The following is a 12,016-nucleotide window of genomic DNA, read 5'->3' as shown; positions in this document are numbered from 1 at the left end:
CTGATTCTGCTCTACAAAATCTAGAACTCTAGTCAACTTCACAATATGTATTGTGAGCACCTCTATATATATCTTATTATTCTAAAGTTGCTACTTTTCAACTTTAAGAGTCACCTATCTTCAAAAATAAATCGCATCTCTTCTTATTTAATCAATTTGTTTTAATTGTTCCTTATTGACCTTAATAACATATTTATTTAAATACTTCATGACTTTGCGTTTGAATTAATCTTGATTTTTGCTTGCTTTATATCAGCACTTGTTTAAAAATAATATCGTTTCTCATGGAGATCATCGGCGGCACATTCTGTATGCATCTTTATTGTGAACTCCATAGTATTTCCGTCAACAATCAAACCATCTTTTTCTGTGATTCCTGTAGACAGCACATTCAGAAATCATTAGGGGTTGTTCTGAATAGTCTTATCTTGTTCTGCTCGATAGTTCCATCAACAACACCAGCCATAATCGTTTTTCATTTTGGGCATTTGCTTCATACTTGATATTAGTTGGATTTCTTATGTAGACTCTATGCTTGCAATTGCATATGGTTGATAATCTTTGTTCATATCCTACCAACGTGCATCTTTGAACCTTTAGCTTCTAGTGAACAAACTTCATGGATCTCCAAATGTGGGGGCTTTACTGGTGGCATGGCTTTTGATTCCTTGAAGATTATACAACCATCTGCAGTCTTTATCGATCCCAGTATATGATGGGGCCCCAAATTCCAAGAATTTAAGCCCCCATTGGATAGTTGTCTCTAGTCATTTTACCCTGCAATATGTCTATGTTCTTATTTTCATTAATATTATTTTTAGCATGTGCTTCCAATATCCTTCAAGCAGAATTTTCTAAATAGATGAACCTTTATCATTATGCAAATTGATGCAATCATAAAATCATCACTTTTTTGACAAGTTATTCTGGATACTTATTTCATGTTTTTATTCTGCAGTTATATTATGAAGGACTAAATTATAATAAATTATTCATATCCAATTGAGAGCATGGATTCACAAAGTACCTCTGCAACGAACTGGTAGTGCCTAAGGTTTGGAGGGCTAGAAATATTGATTGTAGGCTGCTCCAGTCACCTCTCTTTATTTACAAGTAATAATAGTTTCAAACCAGAGACTGAGAATATAGTCTCCCATTGGACTGTGTGTCAAAGTGATCAAATTGAACAATGCAGCACTATGTTGAAGATTGCATGAATAGCACTAATGTTGAGATTTCTCAGTTATGCAGTATCACAGAGTGCAAACGAGCATGAATAGCTTCAAATCCATAGGAATTGTCAAAATAGAGGAGGCATTTACAAATGAAGTTAGAGTGTATGTCATCGCATAGATAAAGTTATCATTTTAATATCTTGCACATAAATAATAAAGAAAGATCCAGTTTTCAAGTGCATAATATGTTGTAACATTGAAGGGATTCACGGGTATCAAATCGTTTTCCAAATGATTAAGGATATGGGCCGCATATGAAATGTCCACAAGCATAGTGAAGGTTGGACTTTCAAGCCGAATCAAATACTGACTGACCAGATATGATAATGATTGCTACAACAACATTTGCAGAAACATCATTTAGGATTTCCTATGTGCTGAAGACGCATCATTCATAATTACTCTTCATTCAAATAAGAAGGCAGAAATGTTATCTTATCTGATCCAAGTTATATTCAGAGATGTTGAGTGACATTTTGTCCATAAGATGTATGATGAGAGAAATGCGTTGCCATAGGTGTGATACACGTCTGAAGCATGGGAAATATATGCCGTGAACCACTTTCATATTCTTAAAGATGTTTTTTGTTGGGGAATTTCTGAGTTGTTTCTCACCCACGATGATGAAGAATTGAGTGACTATATTCTTTAGAGCTGCCAAAGCAAAAGACTAGTGTTTTCTGTTGTCAATCTTATTTAGTCAATTGGTATTTAACGGTAGTTATGTGTTTATTGTAGGAACATCATATGTCGTAGATGGAGGTTGTAACCTTCAGAGGTGCAACGTGATTCAATGAAACATAGAAAGCACTATGTGCCATCTATGACAAACCACTAGTAGAACATCCAGGGTACTAGATGACATACAAGCAGGTTAGATAGAGGTTCTCATGGAAGGACCTCAAGGACGATATGTTGTGTCATGTGTATGATTTGGAAGCAAAACAAGTCAAAGCGTGGTTTTCCAACATGCCTTTTGCAACCATTGCGTATTCCAGAGAAGTGGGAGGGTACATCTATGGATTTCATTATTGGTCTTCGGAGAGTCTAGGGGAAGGGTTGTATTTATGTGGTTGTGGATAGAATGACAAAATCTCCATACTTCTTTATTGCAACCGACTTCACAACATCTTAGGTTGTAGAGCTATTCTTTCATGAGGTTTTTAGACTTTATGCACTCGGCAAGACCATTGTCAATGTCCACAATAGAAGGTGAGGAGCATCTTTTGGTAGGAGCTATTTTGGTTAGCAAATGATAGATATTTGTGCAATTATGTTTTAGGTTTGTAGAGAGCATGGGTGTGTTGGTTGTATTTGGGCGAGTATTGTTATAATATTATGTACCGCATGTCTATAGTATGAGTCCCTTCTAAGCTTTATATGGTTATGATGCCTTATTGTTTGTGGACTTAGAGTTGGGTGATTGCAGAGCGCTTAGAGCTTGGGATTGGTTATAGAACTGTCAAGATATCCTTAAGGCACTCAAACATTCAACATGCACATAATCAACAAACATTATAGGCCGATTGGCATCAAATTGAGAGGACATTTAAGGTTGCAGACATGGTTTTCTTGCAGGTAAACCCTACAAACAAAGTACACTAAGTAATGGGGTAGAGAAACTCAAACCAACCTCTACAGAGTATTGAGGAAGATCGGGGAGGTGGCATATGTGCTGGAGTTGCCTTCTGAGAACAAGATAATGTCTTTCATGTGTTGTGCTTGAAGAAGGCTTTTGGGGTAGCATGTTCTTTCTTCATTTGAGTTACCTCCACTAGATGAGGATGGCAGATTGATCTTGATTCTTGCTAAGATTGTAGACATCAGGGAAAGGAGGTTGAGAAGAACAGTGATTAGAGAGTACTTGACTTGTTGGAGGGACTTGCCCTTAGAGGATGCCGCATGGATAGGAGAGACTATATATCAGCATCTGGCTTTGCAGTTGCTTGTGGGAAAACAATCCTTGGAGTTGCACAAGCGATTTATAAGTTGTTTTGAGCAGTTTTGGACCATCTCCTAAAATTGAGGAGGATTCTTAATTTTTAGGGATTGGCTGGGAGTTGGTTGGGGAACGCCAGGGGAACTCCAGGACCATTTTGGTGACTTTGGATACAATTCCTATTTTTAGGGAGGATCCTTATTTGGATCCTTATTTTTAGGAAAGATTGTCAGTTTCTTGCAGCATTTAGATGTAATAAGTCTTATGTCTAAAATTCTAAACAGTAAATGAAGAGTTTTAGCATTTTGTCCATTTTCTAGCATCGCATTTTAGTATCAGGAAAACATGAAAACCTCCAAAAAGTCAAAAATTGCGAAAACACAATGTTCAGAATTATTTTTTAATGAAAACTGAGGAAAAATTAAAAAATTCAGTCTAGCATCGGTTTGGGATCTTTGATAGAGGCAACAGAGATTGAGGAAGATGTCCTTATTTGTGATCACTAGCTAATTGCTAGGCTTGCTGCATGAAAGATAGGACTATGAAATGGGAGGCAATGCACAGTCAAGTCTCATATTCTTGTGCCTTACAATAAGAAAACTACAATTTTGTGATAAGACCACATCCCAAAAATGTATCGGAAGAAGACCACACTTCATTAGAACTAATTACAAAACAAACATTATGTAACCCAGTTACCAACACTATTTCACAGGACTCGGATTTTTATTTTTGATTTGTTAGCCTTGAGAATTTTCAGCCCTGTCTGAGCTGGTAGAGTCCAGGAGGGAGCCTCCTTTCTAGCATTAACATTAACTTTCTAAATCTCAGCTTCGGTAGCTACAACACCACCACAATGTTTAAGGCATCTCACCATGCTTTTAAGGGCAATGGGACCTTGGATATTGCATAAACAATTTTCTTATCAAATATTTGTAACCAATGTTCAATTAAAATATTAGTTTAATTAGTTCAATTTTAAGCATATGCTATTGAGGCATCATTTCACATTTCTGTCATTCAATTTTCCTTCCTTTAAATTCCAGCCTTATAGTTTTTTCCTTTGTTATTGGCGTACAAGAACAGTAAATTCTTAAAGTTACAATTCTGATTAACATTAGTTGCTGGAGATTGATGTCTGACACCTTTTATTGAGTACTTTTCAATGCTTTTTTCCTCACTTTGGCCTTAAGCCATTGGAATTTTTTATTGATACATTCACTAACTGAGATTATGCTTTGATTGTCTAGTGGAGGAGAAGCTTGAAATTGCAAGGTGAAGCAACTGTTGAAAAAATAACCTTGGAGGGTGTGCGGAGCTTGCGTACTACTCTGAGTGCCACTGTTCATGATGTACTATATTACATGAGTCCTATTTACTGCCAAGATATAATTGACTCAGTAAGTAGTAACTTCATCTCCACTTCACGGGCTTTCTGTGGTAAGGGAAAAATAATATTTTACTTGATCCTTTTTTCCAATATTTTCTTTCCTTTATAGTATTTATTAACTCCAAATTTTGAGTGGAGAAGAGCTAAAAATTAGTGTGGCTAAAACAAGGTGATTTAACATATATAGTCATATGGAGCATTTAAATATTTTTCAATTGAAATTTAATTACATACACCTACTACATCTGTATTAATTTTTTTGTATGCGTTACTTTGCCATTATTAGTGTTGACAAACTTTCCTGTCTTTTTTATCTTGTATCCTTTTCTATATAGTTATAAAATGATAGGATATGTGGAAACAAGGTGCGTTGAACATTAAACTGTAGAGAGATGCTACCTACAATTCTTTAAAAAATAGATGTTTTGATGGTGTTTGTGCATATTGTCCGCGCCAATGGAGTAATAGATATGAACACCATGGGAATGAAAATCAGCTTGAGAAAGTTTACGAACTAGATCTTTATGCACATTATACACATTGAAGTGTACTTGAGAACATGTTAGAATATGAAAACTTGTATTTTCTAGGTTAACAAATATAGCATTAGGCTTTTGTGTAGCATTCATGTTTTGTCATTGTTCTATGATCTTCTTAACATTTGTGGGTGAAATGTGAAAAAATCCTATAAATTGTTTTTATTTGGAGATTTGTCTGATATAATTGTTGCGGACAATGATGGGTAAAACTTTCATTACCATAGAAAGAATTGGGGCCACATGGATGCAAATCTTCAAGTCTTAAGTGAATTAGAACCCTTAATTGGTAAGCTTTAATAGCATTGTAAACGATGTATGGTCCCAAAAGCCTTGGAGCCTTTGTTGTACAATTTTAAGTGTTGTAAACACTATTTGTATTTCACCAAGGAAGTTGTTTTTTGTTGATTAAATTTGAGAACTTTTAGCAGATCAAACTTCTTGAATTTAAAACTCTTTTGGAGTACAAAATTGCTACTGTTGGATTTAAATGTTTCAGTGATCAGTTGAAAAGAACTTATTGTATGAATAAACATTTTGTTTATGTTTCACTGAGAATCTATGGGGCATCAATTGAATTTTAACAGCTCTGCTAATTAATTCATCCCATTAGAGATAATTGTTAGACTAAACATTTGATTAGAGCTTGTAGAATACATGGATTTGATCTAGGCTTGTAGTGGATCATTTCCTAAAAGCACCACCATGGAAACACATAAGCTGGGCTTGGGTACATCCATTGTCCTAAGTTCAACCCTTTAGCTCTAGGTGTTCCCATGGCTACTACAAGGCACCCGAAAGTCCATATGAACAGTCTTGAGCTTGTCGTGTTCATTGTGTAAATTACAATGAATTAGTACATACAGTAGAAGTGTGTCATATGCCCCACTTGGAACCCTAATAATGAACAAATAATAAAACTAAAATATAATAAATAATAATATAGTTATATTAGTTTGTTTTATAAAAATAATAATAATATGTAAAAACCCTGGTCTGGTTATGGCTTAACGGAATTAATTTTATCAACATCAATTCCCTTACCCATTCATAAGGTTGTCATTTTAATGAACACTTGGCAGGCATAGGTAATTATCACTATAGATAATGCTAAAGTCTTGAGCACCATGCAAATAGATTTTGCCCAATCAATGATGTAGTCAATCAAATCTCTGAACTTCCAGCCTTTGGAAAACTGATATTTAATTCTGTAACAATAGGATTGCTGAAATTCTGAAGTTATGCTCTAATTATGGCAGAAGGTTTATACTTGGATACGACCCTTCACTTCCATCTTAGTTTGGTTTGCCACAATGAAATACTGAAATAAAATATTGAAACATACATTAGTTTCTAAAGCCAGATAGAACTCTTTATTTTGATTGCAAATGCGAGTGAAAATTACAATCAAGGAAATGGAACCTGGTAAATATATCAGAACTTCCAGGCAGCTAATGATGCATAGGATTCATTCCTGCAAGCTCAACGTGCAGCTCCAGAATTGGGTGGACAGACCATAGATTCTCTCCCAGCTGGATGCTACCTTCATCAATAATAATTAATCAAAACACCCAACGCTGACCCAGCATTATATCCATAATTCTTTTGATATCAGGCACAGCCCTTTTGATAATAATTGGAGGTCAAAGGTGATTATTTACTGGTAACAAATCTACCTTTAGACGCCTAATATATCAAACACAGACCCTGAATAAGGAAGCACAGGCCTTCATAAAGGTAACGCAAACCTGGAAAAAGAAATGCAGGCCCTGAGAAAGTTCTAATGCTGCTACAAGATGGAACAGCAGCACCATGATGCACACCGATTTTCCACAATCCGAATCATAGGTCTGTAGGATATAATCACAGCCTCCAGTCTCTTCAAATTAGACAATTATAGAAATGAAAGACTCTGTCAGCAGTCCACACATATGCAGATCGACCTTCAATGATAATGCAACTAGACTCCAAACAATGGGACCTCCCAATAACAGATTGTACAGTAGGAATACTCCCCTAATTTTCAAACTTACAATTCTCAGACTTGAACTCACTACGATTCTCAGCCAAAGCTTCTTCCAGAGCAACAGTAAGAACAGTAGGAAGATGAGCAAATTCTCACAAATCCACAATACCTCAGGTATGGAAGAACGATCAACTTTGAACCCTTTTACTTCAGCAAGGGCATAGAAAAAATGGAACTCAGAAAACCACAAAGGCAACAAAAGCAAATAAATATTCAAGCGTGCCTGTCCCGATAAAGTGAGCTCTCATTTATAAGCTTTTGTTGGCAAAAGTTTCCATAAAACTCCACTTCAAAAAATGTGGAAGTTTCCCAAAAGAACTCAACACTGGAAACTTTCCAATTTGCTTTTTGGAAATATCTCTTAAAGTCATTATCATAATAATATAAACATTATTATAATAATGCAACTTAATGAATAATAAATAAATTAGAGCTCATGCAATTATAACTTGATTAACCGCAGGTGACGACCAACTGCCAAGCCACCCACTGCACTGCCAAAAATAACAACTACTAAACATAGACTTACTAAAAAATAGTAAATCATAGTTGAGACCCCCAAAATGTTCTTTTAGCTCACGAGGGTTGTTTTGATGAGCTAACTCTATCAATCACATAGACTGGCCAAAAATGGGGATCTTACAATCCTCCCTCCCTAAGATTGCTTGTCCCCAAGCAATCTTGGAGCAAAATAAATACACAATCCACCTGGATCCCAAATGTAGAAATGTGTACCATCCTTTCTATGTACAAGCAACTCTTGTAGCACCCACACCCAAATAGCGAACGTCAACATTAGAATCATCTGAAAATTGACCCGAGGTGCTGATGAAGGCGACAACTCAGTGAAACTCAACACAACTAAAATACCAACTCTGTCCACACTTGAGTTCCCATCAAACTGATAATCACACCTAACTGCATTGTGGAGATGGTAACAACCACAGGTACTTGAATCACTAACACCAACTCCAACCTCTGCCAAAATGTCCGGGGTGTGTAGATACTGTAAGCAACTATCAATCCCATTTGCAAAAGATGGTGCTAACCCATCCCATAATAGATGTTATGAAAATGGAGCCAACCCACACCGACATGAAACCATGTCCTCTACTTGTGGGTCAAAAGAAAAATGATGAGCACTCCTCATAGTGTAATGCCCATAAAAACTCCTAATCTCTGTCAAGGGCTCATCATTATCAAATTGGGAATCAAAAGGTGGCTCTAATCTCTGACTTTGAAGTAATGGTCAGGCAGGATCCTGGGCAACCCTCTTGGTAAATCCAACCTCAAAAATCCTGTGGGGAAGCATAGCAAACAAAGTTTCTACAATCTTTCCCACCAACCTTTGAATAGCATGCGAGCCTTGGATGAGAGTACCCTCAAACACTCTGTATGAATCCTCCCTCACATCTGAACTCTCCAATATATACTCCATGAAAGACTTTGTGCAGTGAAAATTACATGTGGAAGCATCCACTTGCTCCGCTACAACCCACAGCTGATCCCTTTGAAAATGTGGCACTGACAACTGTCCAATGCTATCAGCTGTATGAGATGAAGAAATAGATTCGCTTCAAGCAGAAGGAAGCAAATCAGCATGAGAGCCCAACTCCCCTAATACTCTCATCTCTACTGCACCTATATCCTAGACAGATGTGTCGGCCACATCATCATGTCCATCGACCCCAACCATAGAAGCAAACTCGCCACCAACCACAATATGCAACTGAATTGGATCTGGGTCAGGTGTGGTCCGAACATGTTCCAACAATATGGTCACCTCATCCAATCGTGATTGTGACTCTTGAAGAGCCCACTGAGTACATTGAAGAGAGTCCACAATCACATCAAGCTCTTGGGTGAGCTCCACCACCTCTTGTTTCTCTAACAATATCTCATGACAAGTGCTACCCTACTCCAGAAGGTAATCTCGATCAGCAACTAGCTGCGAATAATTATGCTTCAAGATCCTAACGGCCTCTCGAAGTGCATGAACCTCTGCTAGAGAAAGAGTATTATCATTGTGCTCATCAAACATAGGAGTACCCCAACCAGATGTAGTTAGCATTTGACGGACAACATCATAATGCGCAATAGCTGAAGAAATATCACTATCACTCACCTTCAACTGACTGGTCACATGATACCTCTATAACCCCTGACTCCTATGCAATCTCTCTGTCTCACAAATTGCACTGTGATAGGAAATTGAATCAGAACTGCCCACCACAAGATTGCTCATACATGTGCTATCATCCTCGCACAGCTCCACATCCGAGATACAACTACTAGGTACCTCAACCAACTCCTCATCCGTAGAAATGGAAGCCCCCACAATCTCAATCTCCTCGCATGTCTCAGCTTCCACCTCAATCGTAAGATCATGAAAACATCGATCCTGGGACTCATCCAAAACCTCCTCGATGTCATCACCCAATATCTGATAAGGGATAACATACCCGGTGTAGCTCATACTATCATCAGATGTGTCCATACCATCTGCATCCACATCTCCCAACTTTGTTGTAACACCTACATCACCAACGTAATAGTTGGGTGACTCAATACGTGCTTCAGTCCCATCTAAGGAAGCAACTGCCTCTTGTACTGGAGCAACACTACAGTAGCTGACATATAAGTTGCCAATAACAACTCCCTCCTCTAGTGAGTCTAACAAGTCAGTGACAACTACATCATTAACTGCCTCTAAACTAACCATAGTGACTACTTTGGGAGCCTCAACTTGCTGAAGCTCAGTGCTGCTATCCATCACGGGCGCATCCACTTGTCCCTGCGAAACTAGTCCATAATCAATGCTGCGGATAGGACTAGCAGGGGATGTACTAAATGAAGGAACATCAACATCATGGACACTTGTTGGGGAAAACTCAAGCTTCCTTCCCTGCAACCTCGATGTCGGCCTTCTAAAGACGGAAACCATAAACCTCGCTGCCCTCTCAACCGTCACTAGATCCGACAAGCTCTTCGCTAATCTCTATTGATGAAGCTTAAGTTTCTCCATACTCTCCTGCAAGGCATTCATTTTTACCTTGACTTCCTCATTACTCCACCGACTTCTAGAACTGCCAGTCCTATGTTTGTCCATAGCTAGAGAAATTAAAGTGCTGGTTACTCTAGTAATCAGATCTGAAAATCTTCAAAGTCAGCACCGAACAAAATAAAACTGAGCTTAATTCCTGCAGGCTGGTAGGAAACCGCTTTGATACCACTGTAAAAACCCCAGTCTGGTAATGGCTTAATGGAATTAATTTTATCAACATCAATTCCCTTACCCATTCATAAGGTTGTCATTTTAACGAACACTTGGCAGGCAAAGCTAATTATCACTATAGATAATGCTAAAGTCTTGAGCACCATGCAAATAGACAAATAAACAAATGCTTCTTATGTTCATTTCTATTTTTTTTACAACTTCTTTGACTAGTTATTGTTAGTTTGAAGACCTCTTATCACCTTTTAAGTTATATGGATTAGAATAAATAACAAATTACAGGGTTATCGTTTTCTTATATTATAACATAACAGATTAACAGGTAGACTAGTAGTTGTTTGGTGGTCTGGCTGTGTTATTTCAGGACTGAACTAGATGAGGGTTATTTGATTGGGCAACAAAATACTGGAAAAAAACTATGATTTGCATATTGTATCTCTATTTGGGACTTCTTCAAATGTTAGGCAAAACTGAAGGACTTCTAACCAACTCTATTCTTTCAGTGCCTCTCGAGCTGGATTGTAATTTTTTTATTGTTTTAATCCGTGGCTTAAACCTCTTGCTTATAAAAAAGAAGTTTAATAATGCAAATATGTAATTTTTTTAAAACAATATTTTTATTAAAAAATAGTATCTATGCTACAAAAAAAAAACTCTAAATATTAAAAAACATGATATGAATCAGATTTGGCTGCCTCCAGTCCAATTATTATAGTGAAAATAGATGTTAACACTATTGAATTTAAAACCCTAGATTTTAATGTTGATGATAAAATTATTTTTGCTAAACCATGATTAGCTGAAGGCCTCCTAAGTAGTTATCAGGATTTTGCTTCATCTCAGCCCCATCTTGGGGTAGTCTAAGGAAGGTAGAAAACACTCAAATTGTAAGGAGTGATGAATAGGAGAAATTGTCGATCCACCATGAGGACGAGGAAGAAGGGGAAATTAGAGATTGCCATCCCTGCCTAAACTCGGTCATCATTGTTTCAACTCTAGATAAGGTAGTTGACCCTCGAGAAGTTCCACCTCAATTACCAATAAGCTAGAATAACCAGTTTGCTATGGAAAGCAAAGATTTATTAAATTAGGCAACTGACTCTCAGGGAGATTGAAGTGAAATCCTGAAAAGAAACGAAGGAAAAGTTAACATCTTGATAGAAGCCCTGAATAATATGGTAGTTGAAGATCTTATGAATTAGTTCATTGATGAGATTTATGATGAGGAGTAACTCAAGTTGCAAAAAGCTATTTTGATCTCGAAAATCTAGGAAATAGAGGACATGGAAAGGGAGACAAGCCCCATTATCCTCGAAGTTGGGTTAGCAAGATGGCTGATGATTTGATAGGTCCTTTAGGATTAGGGGCTATCCTCCCAAGTAGGACAGGTCCTTTAGGATTAGGGGCCATCTTCCCAAGTAGGGGAGGTCCTGATTGTGTGAAAGTATTAAAAGAGCGAGGGCGAAAATCCTTGCAAGAACTACGTCTAAAAGATGGGGGAACTAAGTGTTAGATTAAATTAACTAATATTCTTAATGTTGGGAAGGGGAAGCTCCTTCCCCAAGCACCATGAATGTCTTAACTTGGAATGTTAGGGGCGTTAATGCCCGTAACAAGCAATGACTCGTAAAACATTGCATTACTAATACTAAAGT

General features: G+C 37.3%; 1 protein-coding gene across 3 annotated transcripts in view; it reads left to right on the top strand.

The window, feature by feature from the left end:
* Positions 1-12,016, top strand: part of SGR2 (shoot gravitropism 2 (SGR2)) — a 253,555-nt gene that overhangs the window by 100,482 nt on the left and 141,057 nt on the right. For all 3 annotated transcript variants that reach the window (XM_089788115.1, XM_089788114.1, XM_089788113.1), the window contains exon 9: positions 4,425-4,574. In XM_089788115.1, the coding sequence (XP_089644241.1) occupies positions 4,425-4,574 (150 nt within the window). The remainder of the gene's footprint in view (positions 1-4,424; positions 4,575-12,016) is intronic.

The sequence above is a fragment of the Cupressus sempervirens genome, chromosome 6 (genome assembly GCF_028749045.1).
Source record: "Cupressus sempervirens isolate cs-2001-9-10 chromosome 6, ASM2874904v1, whole genome shotgun sequence".
Lineage (NCBI taxonomy): Eukaryota > Viridiplantae > Streptophyta > Pinopsida > Cupressales > Cupressaceae > Cupressus > Cupressus sempervirens.
Note: the sequence above shows the minus strand (reverse complement) of the source record. Positions and strands in the feature narration are given on the sequence as shown.